The sequence below is a fragment of the Camelina sativa genome, chromosome 12, assembly GCF_030686135.1.
Source record: "Camelina sativa cultivar CO46 ecotype springtype chromosome 12, ASM3068613v1".
In the NCBI taxonomy this organism is placed as follows: domain Eukaryota; kingdom Viridiplantae; phylum Streptophyta; class Magnoliopsida; order Brassicales; family Brassicaceae; genus Camelina; species Camelina sativa.
Genome location: NC_141891.1, coordinates 731,670 through 754,727, shown reverse-complemented (window position 1 = coordinate 754,727; position 23,058 = coordinate 731,670). Strand labels below are relative to the sequence as shown.

The 23,058-nt window shown below is 33.8% G+C and overlaps 4 protein-coding genes and 4 pseudogenes across 5 annotated transcripts; 1 reads left to right on the top strand and 7 right to left on the bottom strand.

The window, feature by feature from the left end:
* Positions 1–1,954: 1,954 nt before the first annotated feature.
* Positions 1,955–4,462, top strand: LOC104729298 (putative trehalose-phosphate phosphatase H). Of its 2 annotated transcripts, none has more exons than XM_010448234.3 (12): positions 1,955–2,085; positions 2,191–2,393; positions 2,517–2,657; positions 2,751–2,822; positions 2,906–2,998; positions 3,102–3,158; positions 3,275–3,376; positions 3,472–3,549; positions 3,649–3,718; positions 3,811–3,881; positions 4,004–4,096; positions 4,219–4,462. In XM_010448234.3, the coding sequence occupies exons 1-12, from the start codon at positions 2,082–2,084 to the stop codon at positions 4,273–4,275; spliced, it is 1,041 nt and encodes a 346-aa protein (XP_010446536.2). In that variant the 5' UTR covers positions 1,955–2,081; the 3' UTR covers positions 4,276–4,462. The 2 variants fall into 2 exon arrangements, with proteins under 2 accessions (XP_010446536.2, XP_087333935.1); XM_087477809.1 differs by having other exon boundaries at positions 1,966–2,085; positions 2,191–2,397; positions 2,521–2,657.
* Positions 4,463–10,516: 6,054 nt separating this feature from the next.
* On the bottom strand, positions 10,517–11,961 carry LOC109127889 (putative F-box/kelch-repeat protein At4g39760 pseudogene; annotated as a pseudogene).
* Positions 11,962–13,863: 1,902 nt separating this feature from the next.
* LOC147930080 (F-box/kelch-repeat protein At4g19330 pseudogene) lies at positions 13,864–14,280 on the bottom strand (annotated as a pseudogene).
* A 324-nt stretch (positions 14,281–14,604) lies between these two features.
* On the bottom strand, positions 14,605–15,896 carry LOC104733089 (aspartic proteinase A3-like). Its single transcript, XM_010452700.2, has 4 exons — positions 15,689–15,896; positions 15,481–15,605; positions 15,203–15,379; positions 14,605–14,766 (listed from the first exon to the last, which is right to left on the bottom strand). Exons 1-4 carry the CDS (start codon positions 15,894–15,896, stop codon positions 14,605–14,607), a joined length of 672 nt encoding a protein of 223 aa, XP_010451002.1.
* Positions 15,897–16,571: 675 nt separating this feature from the next.
* On the bottom strand, positions 16,572–17,684 carry LOC104733088 (putative F-box/kelch-repeat protein At4g39760 pseudogene; annotated as a pseudogene).
* Positions 17,685–18,347: 663 nt separating this feature from the next.
* Positions 18,348–19,478, bottom strand: LOC104733087 (putative F-box/kelch-repeat protein At4g39756). Its single transcript, XM_019233447.1, has one exon. It carries the CDS (start codon positions 19,476–19,478, stop codon positions 18,348–18,350), a length of 1,131 nt encoding a protein of 376 aa, XP_019088992.1.
* An 803-nt stretch (positions 19,479–20,281) lies between these two features.
* Positions 20,282–21,449, bottom strand: LOC104733086 (F-box/kelch-repeat protein At4g39753 pseudogene; annotated as a pseudogene).
* A 59-nt stretch (positions 21,450–21,508) lies between these two features.
* Positions 21,509–22,693, bottom strand: LOC104729297 (NDR1/HIN1-like protein 13). The gene has a single exon (XM_010448231.2). It carries the CDS (start codon positions 22,596–22,598, stop codon positions 21,747–21,749), a length of 852 nt encoding a protein of 283 aa, XP_010446533.1. The 5' UTR covers positions 22,599–22,693; the 3' UTR covers positions 21,509–21,746.
* Positions 22,694–23,058: the final 365 nt, after the last annotated feature.

The window sequence follows — 23,058 nt, the reverse complement described above, 5'->3', positions numbered from 1 at the left end:
GCTTTGAACCTTGCCTTAGTGACATTTCCATTGACGCATATATATATTTGTTACTTCATACAAATTAGCACACATATATATTTATATATATATATATATATATTATGTGTATGAGTGAATATGTATTTTGCTATCGGTTGGTACATTATTGTGCAAGTTAATTGTTTTTGTTATGAGGAAGCGTACACAATGTCGTTTTTGTTATGAATATGAAGAGATGATTGATTGAGAAATCAGAAAGATATGAAACTAAAAGTTACAAAAAAATAAATATATTAGTGTGGTTTGTTTTGATCGTATAGATATGAAAATATTGTGTCAATGCTACGTTCCGGGCGGGAAAAATGATTTAGGTTCCGTGGACTAGCTACAAGTAAACAAGAGATGATATTTTAAAATTATTTCTTTTGGTTATCCAAAAAATAATAATAAATATATATACGCTTCAATCAAATGTAAATCGAACTATCTGAAAGTAGTGGTCATCAGAATATTTCAGACTATTTTAGTCCCCAAAAATCACGTTTTATATTTGAATAAGTTTTCCTTCTCCTAGAAGTTACTAAGAATCCTATTCAAATATTCTTCTAAATTCCACAATTAAATCATAATAATGCATGCATGCGCGCGTTAGACTATATACATCGATGTTTCCTACGTCATCAGTACAAGTTTCTATGAGTTTTTGAGCATCTGAGATTCTGGAGTATGAAGAGAATAAAATCCCACCGACGATATATTTTTTTTTTTGGGGGAAATGTGAATTATATTACCTAAAGGAATTACAAAAACTTTCTATGGCCAAAAGATTAAAAAGGTAAGAGAATACTAAAAGAGGCAACAATGAGCAAAAGAGTAAAGAGAAATTTAGCTTGGAGTGAGCAAACCATTGTGAAAAGCTGTCTGCTACAACCTTTTACGTTCTATATATAGCATGCGATCGAGCGAGCGAGCAACGTGTCCCGTGTACTTCAATCAACTTGCCCAAAGACAGAGGAAGAGGTGAAAGAGTGAAAACGGTTGTTCCTTTCCCGCCAGGAAAAGTATACTGTAGCTTCAGCTTATACATTTGTGGAAAATTTCACATAAAACGAAGATGACATGTACATGAACATTTTCACATACTGAACTTATTGAAGGGAGTCTCTAGTTCCTTAGCTGAGCTAGGATAGTGGAAGCTCAGAGATGCCCAAATATAAAAGATCCTCATTACCTAGCTAAGTTTTCAAGTTACCAAATGGAACCAATTATCAGACCAAAAGCAGCAAAGTTTTCCCATTTCCATAAAATTAACCGGACCATAATTATAATAGCAAGCCAAATCATTCTTCAATAAAGCTCCCAATAAATTTCAGCAGTTATATATATAACTAATTAAATATAACATAAAACAAAGGGAAAAATGTTCGATGCAGCAACGAGAAACTTTTGTCATATAATAAAATTACATGTTAGGAGCATGATTGGCTGATGAAACTCTAAGGTCTTAATTCGTAACCTGTTAAAATAATGAGCTAAAGTGATGATTTTCTCTTTCATTCAATGATATTTCGAATTAATTTGAAAATTTACAAATGTGAAACGATTGATCTGGTTCTTTATATCTAATTATTATAGTTGAGTACCAGAGATTATTATTGATAAAAACAAAATTAAGGAGCAAGAGGGCAAAAAGAAGAGCATATAATATGGTACCGGTGGTGCTGTTAATGGGGAGGGGAGGGGACCACGTGGCGGTTGCTACCAAAAAAAAAAAAAAAAAACGATCGGTGAGAGCGAGAAAGCCGCTTTGTGGGGACACACTCTCAATGGGTTCCAGCGTTCGGAGTTCGGACACACACAATATCTGAATTTTTTCTTTTTCCTTTTTTTGTTAAGTTTATAATGTTGCCCAAAACATAAACTTTTATTTTATTTTCCTATAATAATTTGCCACTATAAATTCAGACCATACCACACCTTAGCCTCTGTCTCTCTCAAAGCCCACACTCACATTTCTTACTCTGTAACTCAAATCTCTTTCCTTCCATAGAAAAAAGAAAAAAAAAAATCTTTCGTTCCACTCACATTTTCGAACTAAAATGGGTATATTGTTTAGTTTCTTATACTAAAATAATACGTACCCTAGTTCATATTCTCTTATATATCCTTACCTGTTTTTGTTTTTTTGATTTTGTTTTTTTTTTTCAGTAAGATTCATAGAAGAAAACACAAAAACCGTGGAAAAAGAAACGGGAAACAAATCAAACAACGACGTAACAACGGCGAAGAAGAAAGTTCTTCAAGATCTTGTTATCAACCATGGAGGAGGACTAATCAATTCATGGGTTGATTCAATGAGAGCTTGTTCTCCTACTCATCTTAAATCTTTGTTGAAACAAAACTCTTGGCTCGTACGTATATCATTTACTCAATCAAGCTAGCTCTATATACATAATATTTACGTACATACATCTGTTTTTCTTTTCTCTTATTAATAAATAATAATAAAAGGAGTGTATATATAATTTTTGCAGACAGAACATCCATCAGCTTTGGATATGTTTGAAGACATTCTTCACCTCTCTGAAGGAAAACAAATCGTTATGTTCTTGGACTATGATGGGACTCTATCTCCCATTGTTGATGATCCTGATCGAGCTTTCATGTCTAAGAAGGTTCATTTCCATTACCAATATCAATAAAGAAATTTACTTAATTATTGAGAAAAATATTTAACTTATAGTCTCTTTTGGGTCTGATTTTTTTAGATGAGGAGAACTGTGAGGAAGTTAGCAAACTGTTTCCCGACGGCCATAGTTAGTGGGAGATGCAGAGAAAAGGTATTTATTAAACTTAAAGTCTTTAAACTAATGATTTGATTAGTACTTCTTAAACTAATGATTTGATTATGACAATTTTTCAGGTTTATAATTTTGTGAAACTGACTGAGTTGTACTATGCTGGAAGTCATGGAATGGACATCAAAGGACCAGAGCAAGGTTCCAAATATGAGGAAGTAAGTTTTTTCTTTACTTTTTACATAAATAAAATTTTGAAACTGAAATAAATTAATATCAACTTTTATCCTCATATTTTGTTGTTGCATACAAAATTTACAGGATAGTAAATCTCTTCTTTGCCAACCAGCTACAGAGTTTCTCCCCATGATCGATGAGGTCACAATCTCCTTCAAGATTATTTATTCTCATATATTCAAATAACAATATTTTTAAATAATAATATAGACCTATTTTCTTGTCACTTACATTTATTTTAAATATTGTTTGTACAGGTTTATCAAAAATTAGTGCAGAAAACAAAACTTACTCCCGGAGCCCAAGTAGAGAACAATAAGTTCTGTGTCTCTGTTCACTTCCGACGCGTCAATGAAAATGTACGATAATATTCTCCTTTTTAAAAAAAAAAATCTATTAATCATGTACTTAAAACAAAACTAATCATTTAATTAATTAATTTATATATTGACAGAACTGGAGTGATTTGGCTAACCAAGTTCGATCAGTAATGAAGGACTACCCTAAGCTCCGTCTTACTCAAGGAAGAAAAGTACGATATAGTATTAATTATTTAATTAGAGTTTAAGGTAAAGGACTAGTGTTTACTTTATTAACAGGGTTTATTTATATTCTGGTATAATCATTTCAGGTTTTGGAGGTTCGTCCTATCATTAAATGGGATAAAGGCAAAGCACTCGAGTTTTTATTAGAATCACTAGGTAAAATATTCCTCAACTATTAACTAATTAATTACGAGTGCGAATGGCTAAGATCAGTAATATTAATCAAAATTAGTATTGGCTTTGTGTAGGATACGCTAACTGTACCGACGTGTTTCCTCTTTACATCGGAGATGACCGCACAGACGAAGATGCATTTAAGGTGTATATCGAGTCTTATTGTGATATTGAATTAAATTAGTTAACGTTCAATAATCTTTTTATTATTATTATTAAGTAAGGTTCAACAATCTAACTAGTAAATTTTATTGAATAACGTTGTAGATATTGAGAGAAAGAAAACAAGGTCTTGGCATCCTTGTATCCAAATTTCCAAAAGAGACCAGTGCGTCTTATTCTCTACAAGAGCCCGATGAGGTATTGTGTTAACATCTAAATTAGAAAGTTTCCATTATGTTTTAGAAGTTAAATTATTGTTATGTGACCCATCGTACATATATTATAAGCTGATATTGTACTATTTTCTTAATTGTTAACAGGTTATGGATTTCTTGCAACGTTTAGTGGAATGGAAACAATTGAGATCTGGAGCATGATGAGAGCTTTAAGTACAGAAGTTTTTTTAAATAACTTTTTTTATTTATTTTAATATTTCCTTTTCCGTTTCCTACTTTTATTGTACTCAACGCATATATAAAATGTTTATAAGAATATTGTAGATCCATTCTCATGGGATGTATTTTACATTATTATAATCAATGTGGTTCTATATAATTTTCACTATGAGTCTATGTATAAATACTTTGACATGTACTTTTTCATGATTCTCAAACGAAATGAACATATATTGGTTTAATAACATGTTTCTATTCAATTTTGACTGTTCAATCTCCATTACAAAATTCTTATACGAATTTTTGAGACTTGACAAATCATGTTATTATAAGATGGTTCAATTTTTTTATTTTTTTTTTATTTTTTTATTTAACTTTGGTTAGGATTGTGTTTCTATTTTCGGATTAAAAAAAGGAGAGAGAATTATTTGACTAGATGAACGATGTGATTTTTAGATAATTTTTTTTCAATTCATATCAAATAATAACCATATCGGCTTTTGTGGATGACCCATCCTACTCTAAATTAAATTCTTTGGAGATCTTAGTTCATATATGCTATTTCTTCTAATACAGGGCTTCTCAGAAATAGAATTATAAAAGCTGTTAACAAAAAAAAAAACAATAGAATCTTAAAGCTAAGCTCATCGTATGGAATCTATTTGCAAAGAAGAAGGGATCTTTTATTTTATTTTACTTTACTTTCGGAAAACATGATGAAAAACGGTATATTCTATTATGGGGCACAACTTGTGTAGGAAGATAGCGTCAAACAGACTCGACCTGTGATCGGAATCGGATCATTTCTTCTAAGCTGGACTAATTAAGGGAGGCTTAACTACTTTTCTTTAAGTTTTTTTTTATATAAGAAAAGACAGTAATAAACGCCTAATTATGCGTAACCAATTATCTTAGGATGGAATCTTATGTAACATTATTTTTGCAAGTCTTAGGAATCCCAAGAAGAGAGCACCAAAAGAGAATCTCTCTGACATACAACTCTATATATACTTTGAAGTCAATGTTCAACAGTTTGTGTATATCAAGAAGACCTCGTTCAAATGTTTTTTTCCTTCTAGTTTTTGAATGCCGAGGTTTTGAATATAAACAATAATAACATTTATAGATTTGCCATATTCACAAAGTGCACTCTGATTGTTGGAATATACAATCCAAGTCCCACATCTGAAGTTTGAAGGGATTATCATTAATATATAAAGGTTTAGAATCAATTTACTAATTGCCAATTGGTTTTTTTGTTAGAAACCCAAGATAAGTCCAAATTTAACATGGTATAAGAGCCCAAAATTAAAATTCTGGTGGACCTAGAAAAGTGGATACGAACATGCCTCTTGTTAACTCGAGTAATGAGGGTCCAAGAAGGGGTTTAGTGTCGGTCCAAGTAGGATCGGTTCGAGCATCTCAAGGAGACGTGTTAATATCCCACATGTGGTCCTTGGTTTGAAGGAAAATTGTTGGAATATACAATCCAAGTCCCACATCTGAAGTTTGAAAGAATTATCATTAATATATAAAAGTTTAGAGTCTATCTACTAATTGCCAATTGGTTTTTAGTTAGAAACCCAAAATAAGCCCAAATTTAACACTGATCACCTTCATTCGATCTTAACGTTATTTATTTCGGATCAGTGTAACCTAAAGAAAAAAAAAACAAGTATTTTAAAATTCACTTCATTTTTTTCCATTTTTTGTTGTTTTCGTAACTCAAAGTCAAAACGGCTGAAGTTGTAGAAGCGTGAAATAGCTATAAAATTATATAAATAGTTATATATAATATAACACAAAAGTGATGTTGGTTTTAGAAAATCAAGTATCTGAATTTATTTGGCAGAAGTTTTACCATACTTTACCCAAAATTGAGCATGTCGACAATCTAGATTAATATTTGATTGTTAGGGTCACATTCCCATGTGGTCAAACTCAATATTTTGACTCATGAAAAGATGCAAATCAAGATTTTCAATATTTTCCTCATAACTAATGAACAAAACAAAAAAAACTAGGTCTGATATAATTGTATAATCTGTTTCAAGGACCAACTTGATTGACTTCTCATATCCTAGACGTGGACTTAATCAATTACAAGTGTGCATGTTCTTATATAGCTATAGCTTGAGAGACAATGAAGAAAATGTTTTGTAGTTAGCGCTTAAAAAGTAATTAGATAAATCATTATCGTTAGTTAGGCTTTAATTATAGTAGGGTTTTAGTCTTCCCACGTTATTAGCTGTCTACTTTTGAACAAACCATCAATGCTACTTCACCCATTTCTCCCGACATGCCACAAGAAGATCATTGTAAAATTTGGTGGCGTATAAATATATAATTATAATTATGAAATAGTTTAGATAATTTTGATGCTCCAAAGTTATTATGGAAGAGGATATTAAATGGTTAATTTATATGACTAACAACCCTAAGTTCTTAGGCTATGCTCTAGCTAGACTACAGTATAATGGAAATTCTTAAGTCAATTGGCCCGTGAATTGTGAAGCTCTATGGTTTGCCAATCACACACTATCGACACGTGCTGATCACTATATTTACAAAATCTATTTTGCCTAACATATTTTCGTCATATTCAAATTATTCAATGAACCATTAACTCAGAGAGTCAGAGTATTTGATTTATAATAATAACTTAATGAAGGAATTAGTTCTAGATCCGAATCTTTCATAGAATCATTCATAGGCTTCCAAACTTATGTGCCCATTGAGTCGTTGGAAAATAGTTTGTTACACGTAAATTCATAGTAAAGAAGTAAGACCTACGGATATACTTCCGGATTATGCCAATCATTTTACGAGAGTATCGTATTTAACAAGCGCTGAGTTTAACTAATTAAACGATACAAGAAACACGCGAGTTAACGAATTTGAGATCTCACGGTAAAATCTTTTTTCTCATCTGGAAACCATCTTAAAAATTTCACGAAATCACTTGAAAGATTATTACAAGTTTACTAGTTATCTCTGTTGTTCAAAAAAAAGAAAAAAAGTTTACTAGTTATCTCTGTTGTTCAAAAAAAAGAAAAAAAGTTTACTAGTTATCTCTATCTCCTACTCGAACACTCTCTACTCACGTACATGCTTAAAATCGTAGTCATTTTGCTAAAATTGAGTTTGTCTATAATTGACAGAGAAAAATTGAAATGAAAAAAATTCATAAAAATCCGATGATAATTTGCCTCACGTTGACCAGAAAATATGTTATTTTGATATGTACATATGATACCACTAATCAAACTAAGATTTGGTGCAATTCTTTGTTTCTTCTGTGACTTAGCATTTTCTTTAATCAGATTAGGGTTTTGTATTAAGGATAAAGACATGTATATTAATTAACACTCTACACTAAACAATTCCTTAGAAATTGTTGGAAAGCAAAAGTTACGACGGAAGAGTTGGAATCCACCAGAAAAAGTGAGAGAGAGATTCTCTATTGTTTTATCTTTTTTAACTTTAATTTCTCCAATTGTCCTTATAAAAGAATAAAAATATTTCACGCTCCAATTATTGGCCGACTACAAATTTTAAAAGCATATAAGCACAATAATAGTAGCATCAAACCAATTATTGGTCGCCGTAAGATTTCAAGTTTGTAGACCCTTTTTTATGCATATATAGGTCAATTTTAAAAGACCCATTCCTACGAGAAAGTATGGAAATAGTAAAAGAAACCTTAATAATGCATGCCTTCTTTGAACTTTGAGTTTGGCATCAACTGAATGCGAACGCATTCAAGTTTAACGTGCTTGACTTCCTCGTATATTAATTAAAATCCGGCGTTATATAAATTTTATTTCAATTTAACATTTTTTAAAAAACTGCTTAAAATTCAATTAACAGTAAAAACACTCTGAAATGACATGTGCATTAGACTGATAATAGTAAAAACAATAAGCTACTAAACCAAGAAAAATAAGATATAGAAGGCTCTTCAATTGATTAATACAAGACCAGCAAGACTACATCTTAACCATCTACTATCTATGTAACTATATTGTTTCCACATGCATTAATAAATATTTTAGATATACTTGTCAAGTACGTTAACAAGAATATATATTTGTGAACTAAAAATGCCAAGGAACATTTCACATGACCAAGATGGCAAGATCCCTTTTCTCGTTAATCAGCTTAAGGTGTTATATCAATGAATATCTAACACGTGTTCTCTGAAGGATGTGTTCATCATTTACGCAGCCACATCCACATATATGTAATTATGAGTATGGGAAGTTCCAAACTCTTTGGTGGCATGTGGAGGCATGTGACTCAGATGCCCTCATAAGGGGGAGCAAAACTTATGTGTCGATCTTTTACTTGAACAATCCTCTCTGACACTTATTAGAAATAGGAAATTTTGTTGTATTTACATTATTTTTAACAAAGTCTAAATAATTTTAGTGGATGATGATCGGCTTTAAAACTAAAATAAAGAAGAGAAAAGGTTTATGTTTTAATACACGGCTGCTAAGAAAGTACAAGAACCACTTAAAGAAGAAAAAAAAGGCATGGGTTCCAACGAGACCATGTGAGTTGTAGGATAAAGAGTTTGTATTGGTCTTTAGTTTTTTTTTTTTTTTTTTGAACAGCATTGTATTGGTCTTTAGTTATGCTGGTTTAAACCTGTATTACCATCCACTGATTTGGTATTGACTGAAAAATACTGAGTACGAAAAAAATTATGAGAAAATAAAACGTGATGAGTTACGAATGGGTTACGAATAAGATGAGTTACAATCTGTCTTAAATTCGAAAGTAGTTGAAGTGGATTAATTTGTACCCGAAAGAAAAAACAAAACTAGTTGAGAGTCAAAGTCTGATGTTTCACCTAATCACCTTCATAACAGAATAATTAGAGTGATCGATGAGAGAGGTCGGTAGACGAAACAAAATTCACAATTTCGGCATGACTAACTTCATAGATAAATTAGGAGAGAGTAATAAAAAAAGTAAGTTGGACACGCCTCACAAGCGATAATTAGGCACTCTGCTGGAAAGATTTATTAATTATTTTTATTTATAGGATTAAAATTAGTTTTTATGCAACATTGTATTAGTTCTGATCCTGATCTTGACATTTTGGCCTGAACTTGCACTCCCTCTGGCTGATGACGAAAACAACCAATTCAACCTGGCTATCGAGAGTGGCGATGTGGCTATTAAATCAGCTACAGCTACAAATGTTAATGAGAAAGATTGGCTTAAACTTGGGGTGGGGGCTGTTAGATATGGTAAGGTAATTGAAGCTAAATTTGCTTACTGACAGCTTTCAGGTTCCTTTGGGCTTTAATCATTTGACGATTTGGCTTTATATGTTTTAGACTTTTCATATTGTTCTTAGTGTATTGGACTTTCGTATTTTGGAGTTTTTTTAACATCAGTTGTTGTGAGATTATTGGACTGTTCTGAGAGAGTTTCGCGTATTTTGACAATTTAGAAAAAACTAAAAAATTCCAGTAAATAAAATAGTTACAAATGCTTCCTTTGGGTTTTATATGTTTTAGACTTTTCATATTGGATTTGGTATTTTAGAAGATTTTTGAGTTTTCTAAAATTCAGTTGTTATTTAAATGATAATTTTAAATATCATTTTAAATCTTGTGTTATTGAACTTGAAATTCAATTAAAATTACTGAAAGACATTCATAATATCTTGTTATTCAGTCAATAATTTGTAAAGAGCATATGAAATCCACTGTTAACCAAAACTTTACAAAAATCTTTTAAAAAGCTATTTGGAGTGATTATAGCATATACGAGACATTTTATACTTTTTAGTGGAAAAATTATGACTGAAAAATCACACCTGTTATTTGATGTGATTTCACTACAACAGTCACACAACTTTGTTTAAAAAAATAATAATAATAATTAAAATTCTATCAACAATCACAGTTGTTAAACTGTCATAGCTCAATCCATCAATTAATAAGAAGATAGTTTCAGTATCTTCCAAGCTTGAAGAAAATTTACAAGAAGCGTCCGTTTTTCCTTTTGTTCTAAAGAAATCACACATAATATTTTAAAATCTTACGAATTTTTCATTGCAAATCACATCATTTCTCCTTAGAGAAAAAAAAAAATCTAACAAATCAACCAAAATATTCTGAAATTCCACTCAAATCACTCTCTAAAATTCTTAATTCAATACACCCCTAGTAGATCAAACAAAACAGAACAATATATTGATTAATTATATCGATATGACCATACAATTCAAGAAGGTATATGATAAAGGGACCATAAGCACATCATCAACCCATTCAATCTTGCCCCATACTTCGTCACCTCCACGACACTTTTCAAGGGCAATCATCGCACACCAAATCTTCTTGTTTCGTTTAGACAGCGTAAACTTGTCCCATACGATTACGAGTGTCCCAGCAAAGTTAACTATTTCAACCCTATCTGTTTCACGTAACTTATTTAAAAAAATCTACACCTTTGATCATTCTCCAGTTTCCTTATTTAAAAAATCCACACCTTTGATATATATATATATATATATATATATATATATCCCTTTCAGTTTCCTACTTTTACTGTACTCAACGCATATATAAAATGTTTATAAGAATATTGTAGATCCATTCTCATGGGATGTATTTTATATTATTTCAATCAATGTGGTTCTATATAATTTTCACTATATATGAGTCTATGTATAAATACTTTGACATGTATTTTTTCATGATTCTCAAAACGAAATGAACATATATTGGTTTAATAACATGTTTCTATTCAACTTTGACTGTTCAATCTCCATTACAAAATTCTTATACGAATTTCTGAGACTTAAAATTAGACAAATAATGTTATTATAAGATGGTTCAATTTTTTTTTTAAGTTTGGTTAGGATTGTGTTTCTATTTTAGGATTAAAAAAAGGAGAGAGAATTATTTGACTAGATGAACGATGTGATTTTTAGATCACTTTTTTCCAATTCATATCAAATATAACCATATCGGCTTTTATGGATGACCCATCCTACTGTAAATTAAATTCTTTGGAGATCTTAGTTCATATATGCTATTTCTTCTAATACAGGGCTTCTCGGAAATAGAATTATAAAAGCTGAGGACTTCTGCCCAATTCATGGATTCATCTGATGCACACCCTCCCATTACGTATATTTTAGGATATATGCCAGCAACCACTGTGTTGCTCCTGGCCATGGACATACTAGGGGCTTTACGTAAGGTGTGAATACACCCACACGGAGGAGGACGGATCATCGATCGTATCCACCAATTATGTAGGTTTCTGAACCAACAGTCACACAGGGTATTGGTACTTGATAATTGTACGATGAAGGCAACGGCACCAGTAAATTTCCAGTAGTAGACTTTTTCTTGATCCCACCGTTGGTTAGGGTTTGATTAGGTTTTATCCAAATAGTGAACCAACAAGGATAAGAACCAAGTGGGCAATTTTAGCAATACGAAGAGGCGGGTTTCTTTAGTTCCAAGCTCGTCTGATAAGATGACTGAGCGAATTTGCTTTGATACGAGGCAGAGTATTAATTGGGTAGTACGATCCGGAGACGTGGGCTAAGCAACTCACAACGATTTCGTGTGGTAGTGATGAAAGTGACGGAGATTGGTTCTTGCTATAGAGTACGTCTTCTTGGGAGATCATAGCTCTAGGAGTTACGGCTAAATTATACTATCAGCTACGTATTAATCAAAGAACCTTTGTTTGCTTGATATTAAAGCAAACCCTTTATCTATATATATAAAGTTATTATATATATTTATGTTATTATAATTAATAGAAAGTTTAAATAAAAATATAATTATGTAAAACAAATAAAATGTTAAAATAAGAAAAAATACTTTAATTTTTATTAGTGGTAATAATATAATTAAAATTTTCTATTAAAATGATCATAATTTAAAATTTCAAACTGTATTATTGAGATTTAGAATGGAAGTAAATTTTAAATTTATGGTAAAATAAAAAAAAATGTAATTGCGTATTATTGAGTTTTAGAATAGAAGTAAAATTTAAATTTATGGTAGAATATTTTTTTTTTAAAATGTAATAGTGTATTATTGAGTTTTACAAAATTATTTTATAACATGATCCAAAAGGAAAACAAATTTGATATTTCATAAATTGAATCAAATGCTTCTAATCCAAATTTAAGTATTGAAAGATAGTAATTAAAGAGAAAATAGTTATAATATATCTTGAAATTTATTTTACAGTCTAATATGTGTTATATGTGAGCCAATAGAATATGAAAAAAGTAGATGTCAAAAGGAGTGCATCATCAATAATGACAAAAAATTATAGTTAAAAGTGTTTGAAAATAAATTAGTAAAACTTGAAAAGATAATAATACACAACTAAAATCTCTGATATCTCATTAATTGTGTGAAACGAATGAGTTTGTAGAAAAATAATTGACATACATTAAAGATTTTATAACGATATGATATTATATTTTACCTTTACATTAAGCAATATTCATGAGATTCGGTATATTCATATCTATGTGGAATAATGTTATATTAGTATCAACATCTATCATAAACGATATATACAATTTGATCAACAATCGATCAATATTAAAGCTTTTCAAAATATTTTAATGAAATATGAATAAGAAATAAACTTTCTTAATGATAAAAGATCTTAAAGTAATCATCAATGTCGTTTATTTTTCTTAAAATTACCAAATGACATATATGTATAAAGATTTACTCTCAAAACTTTGAATGATTATATTCGACCTCAAGAATTTATATTAATAGAAAAAAGTTTTCAATTAAAATTTCGCGCATACGCGGTACAAATTCTAGTTTAATTAAAAAATCTAGTTGAGTCAATTATAAAGGTAGCAATCAAATGGGGGATGTGGTCAAGGCTGGTGTGATCATAATTTATAGGTGACGCGTTGAGTTAGATGTATACACAAATAATTACATGAGATCTATGTATATCTTCACAGTAATTTTCCCCCCAAAAATTAGTTAAAATAATCTAGTGATTCTAAAAATTATGACTGAAAAATCAAAAATTAGCCTATACGAGACTTTTTATATTTTTTAGTGGAAAAATTATGACTGAAAAATCAAACCTGTTATTTAATGTGATTTCACTACAACAGTCACACAACTTTGTTCTCTTTACATGATTGATACGTTAAAAATGGTTTATCTTCAACCTTCCTCTTGCTCTTTGTTTTTCTTTAAAAAATTGATAATTAAAATTCTATCAACAATAACAGTTGTTAAACTGTCATAGCTCAATCCATCAATTAATAAGAAGATGGTTTCTGAATCTTATGAATTTTTTATTCATCTCCTTAAAGAAAAAAAAATCTAACAAATCAACAAAAATATTCTGAAATTCCACTCAAATCACTCTCTAAAATTCTTAATTCAATACACCCCTAACTTAACAGCTCTGTTTCCTCTGCTCATGTTTAAAATTCGAGTCTTTCAAGGCCATTGTTATTATTTGTACTTTCCGAACCACATTTTGCTATTTTTCCTTTATACTACACTTCTCCACTATATCCGTAGCTTATAACTACTGCATCACAATCACTGATTCAGTTTGTTCATTTATCCGTTTTCCAGTGTCAAAATAGTCCCAAGAAATCACTGATTCATCTATCACACAATAGCTCTCCTCCAAGTGTCCCTCAAAATCTTGCCATTCATTTTCTTTAATAAGATAAACGAAGTTCTTTGTACTGCTCTTCATATAAATCTTGCCACTCCTCGGTAGGAGCTTTCTATTCCAAGACATCCGAATCAGAGAGCCAGGCTCTCGTAAAGGTTTCCAAGTTTGAGTCTTTGGATCAAAAACCTCACCCCAATACTGTACATTTCCACAACCTCCCATCACATATATTTTCCCATGGAGGACACATATAAGGGGATCCTTGCGAGCCACCTTCATCCTAGGGGCTTCACGCCACTTGCCACTCACGTCACGAGACATAACCGACGAGGAGAGCGAGTATTGGCTGCCGAACTTGTAGAGTTCTGAACCAACCCTTACGCATTTTATATAAGGTGGGTGAAAAGAATAGGAAGAGGGCTCTGGTATCAAGAAAGCTCCAGTAGACTTTTCTCTAGACGTGCATTGAGTTATTAAGGTTTGACGATCAGGTTTTATCCAGAGACTAAACCAGGAGAGGCCAGGACGAAAGGGCGATTCTACGCTGACATAAACAAATTCCTCTTGAGTTTTAAGTTGGGCTCGTACCTTATATAGCATCTTGGAGAGGACGAGCGAACGGAAGCTCTTGGAGACAAGAGTGAGCTATGGGTAGTGCACTTTCGATATGCGAGCCAAGCAGCTCAAAACAATGTCCTCCGGTAGTGAGGAAAACGACGACGTAAGAGGCGGCGGCGACGGAGGCCTTAGAGGATGGTTTGACTTATTCGGCAGCTCTATATCGGACTTCATAGCGGCGCTTTTGTGCTAAAAAATACACGATTAGGGTTATCACGGATAACTTATGCGTACTATTCTTTTGCGTGATATATATATATATATATATAGTATTTTACTTTTTTACTATTTGGAGTAATAAGATAAAGATATTATCGTACGGCGATTAGGATTAAAATTAGCTCTTATGCAGTCCACGAAAAAAAAAAATACATGTAACGTATCGAAGTCTATATAATATAATCCTTACAATTCATATTTAATTCGTATTATTTTAATTTTGTTATTAGCATCAATATATCATAGTAAGAAACAAATTAATAATGTTGTGTTTCTTCCTTATGCTACTGCAGTAGCAAATCCTATCCGACGTTTTTTATGTCATGAAAATCGAATAGAGTGTGATACCTTCTCAAGTTCTCATAAACGATAATGCGAGACCTACATGCCAGTTTAGTTCTCTTACCAGCGGACCTAAAATATCCGTCATCCCGGAGTCAATAATTGATGTGCACGGTACAACACAATTTTGGTTGGGTTTTGAATCAAAACTTTTGACCAATGTAGCCATCTTCACTGTCCAAAAGTCTTTAAACGGCTTTGTTATGACAGAAACGTACGTATGGTCTTCTTGGAAGTGCTCCTGGTTGTATCCACCAAAAATGATTACCCCACCAGTTCATCTCAACCAAATCGAGCTTGTGATAGATTTTTGTTTAATCAGGTTCTCTATAAAACGGTGACCGTTCCCTCCACCAAAACATTATCTCGGGCTGCCTCGAGTAGAAAACCACCAAACTCAACATTATCTCGGGCTAAAACACCCCTTATGACACCCTTATAATACGTCATCTCCACAACTTTTCCTCCTATACAATGAGAGAATTAAAAGTTAGAACGTACGCAACATAGATGAATAGAGAGCTAGAAGAGCATGAAAAATAAAAATTACGGCTGGAAACGTATGTTGTGGAGGTTGACGCATCGAACTTGGGATGTTCAGGATAAGGCCACCACGCTGTTGGAACCCACAGGTCACTCCTAGCCAAATCAAAGACTGTTTTAAATAATTGGCCTGGGTTCCCTATGCTAATTTCGCCGTAGAAGACGACTTCACGGTAGTTTTGTAGACCCACGGCTTTGGTGATACCTACATTCATCTTGATGGTAATAGTGTGGGTAGAAGTTACTAACCTTAAGAAAGTATTAACAGGAGAAATATGAGAGATTACATTTATGAAAAATGAAACTTTCGTTAATTAAAAGAGTATGTAATGAAAAAAAACACAAAAGCTTGATATAAATTATATAGCACGAACTGACGTATAAAAATAAAACATGTGCTTTGTGTGGTGTGATAACTGATAAGTGTGTATCATGCTTTTGTGGGTGTTAAACTATAAATCATGCTTTTGTGGGTGTTAAACTGTAAATCATGCTTTGTAGATGTTAGATTATTATCTTGCTGGGAAAGTAGTTATAATTGGGCCATGGAATGGGCCATAAAATGCTGTTTTAGCCCCAATAGCTCAATTTAGGTTCCAAATCGCTCGCGAAGCAATTGAGCTAAATTGACGACCAAAAGTAAATAACCTCAAAACAACATTGCACAAAGTAAGAGGGAAGGGCATTAATAGAGCCAAAGTTTAATAATTAAATCTCACAGAATCATATAGTTCTATGTTTTCTAAAAAAAATATAAAACTCTAAATAATAATCAAATCTCTTAAAAATTCACTTAAATCTTTCAAAACTCTAAAATATTGATATCCTACCAAATCAATACCCCTCTAATTAACGAAGATCAAAACAAAACAAAACCATATTTTGATTAATTATATCGATACCGCCATACAATCCAAGAAGGTATATGATAAAGGGACCATAAGCACATCATCAACCCATTCAATCTTGCCCCATACTTCGTCACCTCCACGACACTTTTCAAGGGCAATCATCGCACACCAAATCTTCTTGTTTCGTTTAGACAGCGTAAATCTGTCCCATACCATTACGAGTTTCCCAGCAAAGTTAACTATTTCAACCCTATCTGTTTCACCGAACTTATTTAAAAAATCCACACCTCTAATCATTCTCCAGTATTTAGACTTCGTGTCCAACCACCAGCACTTTTTGTTATGATAAATATAACGTACTTTATCAATCAGACACATACTGTAATTTAAGACTACTTTATCTTTAACGTCCCATCTACCTTCTTGACTATCATAAATATAATACTTCTTCTCGCTACAAAGGTAAATATTTTCCTGATGAATTTGGATTTTCCTAACCCAATGTCCACGGGCCTCTGGACCAGGGTCTGGCAAAGGTTCCCATGTTTGAGTCTTTACGTCGAAAACTTCTGCCCAATTCATGGATTCATCTGATGCACACCCTCCCATTACGTATATTTTAGGATATATGCCAGCAACCACTGCGTTGTTCCGGGCCATGGACATGCTAGGGGCTTTACGTAAGGTGTGAAGACTCCTATTTCTATACACCCACACGGAGGAGGAAGGAGCATCGTATCCACCAATTATGTAGGTTTCTGAACCAACAGTCACACAGGGTATTGGTACTTGATAATTGTACGATGAAGGCAACGGCACCAGTAAATTTCCAGTACACTTTTTCTTGATCCGCGGGCTATTGTTGGTTAGGGTTTGATTAGGTTTTATCCAAAGAGTGAACCAACAAGGATTAGAACGAGTGGGCAGTTTTAGAAATACGAAGAGGCGGGTTTCTTTAGTTCCAAGCTGAGATCTTGCCTCGTAGAGCTCGTCTGATAAGATGATTGAGCGGAATTGCTTTGATACGAGGCAGAGTATTGGGTAGTACGATCCGGAGACGTGGGCTAAGCAACTCACAACGATTTCGTGTGGTAGTGATGATAATGACGGAGATTGGTTTGCACTATGGGGTACGTCTTCTTGGGAGATCATAGCTCTAGGAGTTATGGCTAAATACGGTCAGCTACGTATTATTAATCAAACAACCTTTGTTTGCTTGATATTAAAGCGTCAAGGCTGGTGTGATCATAATTTATAGGTGACTGAGTTAGATTTGGACAAATTATTATATGAGATATATGTATATCTTACCCCAGAAATTAGTTAAAATAATCTAGTGATTATAAAAATTTAATATAGATAGGAGCAACGTTATATGATTGTATCTCTCTACCAGGTGAAATACAAAATTTTAAAATAAATGTAGATTTTTTAAATATACTGCGTGATTTATTGAATTTATAATTAATCGTTTTGTCGAATTCAACTCACACATACATATAACTAGATTTGAAAATCAAGTCATAAATTTTGATTTTCGTTAGAATATAAGAAAATTAAATTGCAAAAAGAGAAAAAGCCAAAAAGGTAGACATTGATAATGATAGGTGTAAATGGCCAAATTGCCTAACGTGTTAGTTTGATTTCTCAAATTCCATAGCTTTGGTGATACTATATGAATGTACTACCCATTGATTTTGTCAATAGTGAAAATCTGAGCATGATTTTTTAAAAATACTCATAATTTAAAGAACATTACTCAAAAAAACCAGTGACTTAAAAGAGAAAAAACAAAAGCATGATCACAAATATTGATCAAACCGATCTCACTTCACTACGCAAAAAAACATACGAACTAGGAACCGTACGCACAATGCTAGCCCACTCAACCTTTCCCCAAACTTCACCATCGATGCGTCTTTCAAGTGCAATCACGGCACACCAAATATTCTTGTTTTGAAGACGAGGCTTCGCAAATATGTCCCACAAAATTAAGAGTTTGTCACCATAGTTAGCTATTTCAAGAAAACCAGAACGACAATACCGATTCAATGTAGCCAAACCCTTGATAACTTTCCATTGTTCATGCTTTGTGTCATACCACGAGCAACTTTGACGTCTACCACAACGGTACCATACATTTTTTATCTCACACTTTCTCTCAATCATCACGAATGCTCTTTCAACGTCCCATTTGTCTTCTTTAGGATCATAAACATAGTCCCTCGTATGGCTGTTCTTAACGTAAATCTTTCCTTCCACCACCTCCATATATTTGATTGAAGATAAGCGTAGCTCAACCCCAGGGTCAGGTAAAGGTTCCCAAGTTTGCGTTTTTGGGTCAAAAACCTCACCCCAATACGTGGATTCATGTGCTGAACAACCTCCCATTACGTATATTTTTTCATCGAGGACACACGCAACAACGTTGGCTCGAGCTACCGTCATGCTAGGGGCTTTACGCCAGGCGTAAATAGTACTCTTATCACAAACCCACATGAAAGAGGACGGAGCATTATCCTTGCTGATCGCGTATAACTGTGAACCAATCTCACCGATGAACATTGGTACACGAGGAGAATACGAAGAAGGCATTGGCACCAACAAAGCATTTCCGATGGACTTTTTCTTCTTCCCTATGTCGTTGGTTAGGGTTTGATCAGGTTTTATCCAGAGACTAAACCATGAGGGAAGACAAAGATTGGGTAACTGTAAGCAGACGTGAAGGACGTTTTCATGTGTTCGAACGTGCATCCGCTCCACGTAGAGCTCCCAGGATAAGACGAAAGAGCAGAAGCTCTTGCAGACTAGGGAGAGTCTCGGGTAGTACGATTTCGGTATTTGGGCTAAGCAGTTTATAACGATTTCATCAGGAAGTGACAAAAACGACAGAGATGATGAATTTGTTATCTTCTTTTTCTGCGGCGGTTCGACTTCGGAATCCATTGAGTGCGGCAGAGACTAGGGTTTTCTTATACAAAATTAGGGTTGAGCATGAATTTGTAAACCAACCTCGAGGCGGAGGTTTTGTTTTTGTTTGAGGTGGTTCTACTTTAGAGTTCTCCATTCTATAAAGGCGACACGATTAGGTCTTTTCTAAAATCACCATGTACGTATATATATACCTTTGTATTATATTTAATTAAAAATTGACCCTTGATTTAGAAAAATCTCTAATTAATTGTCCCCATTTTTAAAAATAACATAGTCCGTACCTACCCGTTTTAACTTGTGTGAATTACAAGACAAAAGCTCTGTTCCAAGAAGAAGCAGATTCAAACAGGGCATATGGAGAATAGTCCTGTTTCAAGATATGTGTGATTGTCGGGTTGCTTTGTGATTCTGAGTGTAGATTTTCCAAAATAAAAAAAAATACTGCAATAGTGAAAATATCTACCGATCTTAAACAAAAAATTCAACCTATGATCGAAATTTGAAATGAGTTTTATATATATAGTGATAGTTAAAGAAGTAGCGACAAATAGTTTTAACACCTGAGTTTAGAATTTAACACTAAGCACACACACACACACACATGTATCATAGTTGTATGCCAAGCTATTTAATAAAGGTTAAGCAAAAGCCTTATAATCCATCAAAAGCCTTATAATCCATAGAAATGTATTCCTCATTGATGCTGCTAATGATTAAAGCTAGGAATCTACATAAATAACGGAGTGTTTTAATAATTAAATCTAAAAAGCCAATTCTCCACAATCAAAAACAAATTAAAACATGATGACAATTGATCAGTACCGTATCACTGTAGAACGCAAGAAACGGTATGAACTGGGAACGGTAAGCACAACATTAGACCTCTCAACCTTTCCCCAAACTTGACCGTTTTTGCGCTTTTCAAAGGCACTCAGCGCACATAAAATATTTTTGTCACAATTACGACGACGAGGCTTCGTAGGCTTGTCCCACAAGAGTAAGAGTTTCCCACAATATTTAACTGTTTCAATCAAACCACTACGACAGCTCTGATTCAGGGAAGACAGACCCCTGACTGGTCTCCAAACTTTACATTCAGTGTCAAACCACAAGCAACTGTTGGGACGAAAAGAGTACAAAACATTGTTTACCGTACACCTACTGTCACTCACAAATGCTTTTGCTGCAGCCTTCCATTTACCATTTTTTGGATTATAAACCGAGTCCTTGCTCTCATTGCTACTAACTTTAAACTTCCCTTTGATAATCTGTATTTTTCTATTCACAGAGGAGAAGCGGAGCTCATGGGGAGGGTCAGGTAAAGGTTCCCAAGTTTGAGTTATTGGATCGAAAACCTCACCCCAACTAGCTGATGATTTATTTGCCGTGAGACCTCCCATTACGTATATTTTATTTTTGAAGACACACGCAATGGGATTTACTCGAGCTACAGTCATCTTGGGGGCATTACGCCATAACAAACCATCCTTGTTACGAACCAACATGATGCGAGATGGAGGATAGCGTTGTCTGAATCCATAGACATTTGAACCAACATGAACGATGAACAATGCTTCTTGATTAGCATAGGAAGAGGGTACTTGTACCAACGTAGACTTCTTCTTCTTCTTCTCCTCCTTGTCATCGAATTGTTCAGGTTTGGTCCAGAGTGTGTACCAAGAGGGAAGTGTACGATCGGGTAACTTTAAACAGATAAAGAAGAAGGGTTCTTGTGTTTTGTGGTGACATCGAGCGTGGTTAAGATCAGTGCCTAAGATGAGAGAGCGAAAGGTCTTGGAGACTAAAGAGAGTTTCGGGTAGTAGGATTTAGATATGCGGGATAAGCAGTTGAGAATTATTACATCTGGGAGCGACAAAAGCGACGGAGGAGGTTGAATCGTTTTCCCTTTTTTCGACGGTGGTTCGACTATGGACTCCATAGCCATAGACGCGCGCGGCAGCTTCTACCCAAAAGTATATCATTACGATAACAACACGATTAGGGCTTTTCCAACATATATATTTTTAAAAAAAATGTTGAATACGAGACAATGAAGAGCGACTATTAGGTCTTTTGTTTTACTTAATTGAAAAATAACCCCCCTAACGTCAGGGCCAGTTTTTTTATAACATTAACATGTAAAAGTTAAATTAAAAGAAAAAAAAAACATATGACATTCGGAAGAAAAGAAAAAATTAGCTTACACATGATAAGAAATAAAGCTCGCTATTTCACCTATATAAAAGACAAAATATAATTTTGTTGAGTGTGAATTTGTTTTATTTAATGAACTCACTCTCACAACTCTCCGACACAATCTCAACGTTCTTAGCATCTAACAATCCTTTAACCTTAATATCACATGTCACTGCAACTTTCTTGTCCCGTTTCACCAAGCCCGTGCCGAATCCCGCATTGAGCCCCATCGTCAATACCAAACTAACCACTTCAGGCGGCAGCATATCTGCGTTCTTGGACCCTTCTAGCTCTAGGTTGACCGTATGGGAACCCGACACGGCTAATGACAGCTCCGGGAAATTCCCTTGGCCAAGGTTCTTGTTTTTGTACATGAGGGAAACGAGACCTTTGTAGGTCACCCACATGGTGGAGGTTGGGTTCTTGGATGTCAGCATGATCTCGAAATGGCGAGATTTCTCGAGTTTGTTTACGTTGAAAACCGGAGGTTCCGGTTTGAATACAAAACCGACGATGAATGCAATCGCGCATATGATGAGTCCGATGAAGACCACAGAGATGAATATCCACATGCATCGTTTAGAACACAATCTTTTCTTATTTTTCCCCGGCTCGCTGTTTCTGCGTCTTTCGACGATCCTTGCATTATCTGGAGGAGGGGTCCAGTAAACCTGATCCCTTGGAACCTGCACTACGTACGTCTCGATCTCTGGGATTGGATCAGGAGGAGGAGGAGAAGAAGATGACAAGTGTGGGGAAAGATTCAAAGAATGGTTACGAAAATGTTGTGGGGGTGAAGAAACTTGGGAATCAGATGAAGGGAGTTGGGGAAGGCTGCCGGAGGGACGATGACACGTAGAAGGAGGATTAGTTGTTTTGTTTTCATTGTCGGTAGCGGTGGTGGTAGAGGCAGGAGGTAGCCGTGGCCCCTCCATCGGAATAACGGTGGAAAGGGATTATAATGTGTGGTGGAGGGAGTGTAGAGACACAGACAGAGACAGGCAGAGAAGGAACAGAGAGGAAACGCGAGTTTTTGCATGGAGTATGGCAGTAAGTGGTTGTCGTTGATTTGCGTAACTTTAGTTGGTCTTTTGGACCGGATTTTTCTTGCATTTTACCAACTCAACATTTTTTTTTTTCTTTATGTTTCAACTTAATAATTATTACTATTACATATTAGATCATTATAATTCTAAATATTATATATATAGTTGCAAAAGAGATAAAATTCATGGTTGTGACAATATCACAATAGTATTATTGCATTAAATCAACTACTATAGCTCTCACTAAACAAGAAAACATAAGTGGAGCGTCAATATGCATTGTTTCTGAATAATTTGATATTTGATATAGAGAAGATTGACTTATGAGTAATATATATGAGGACTGAGG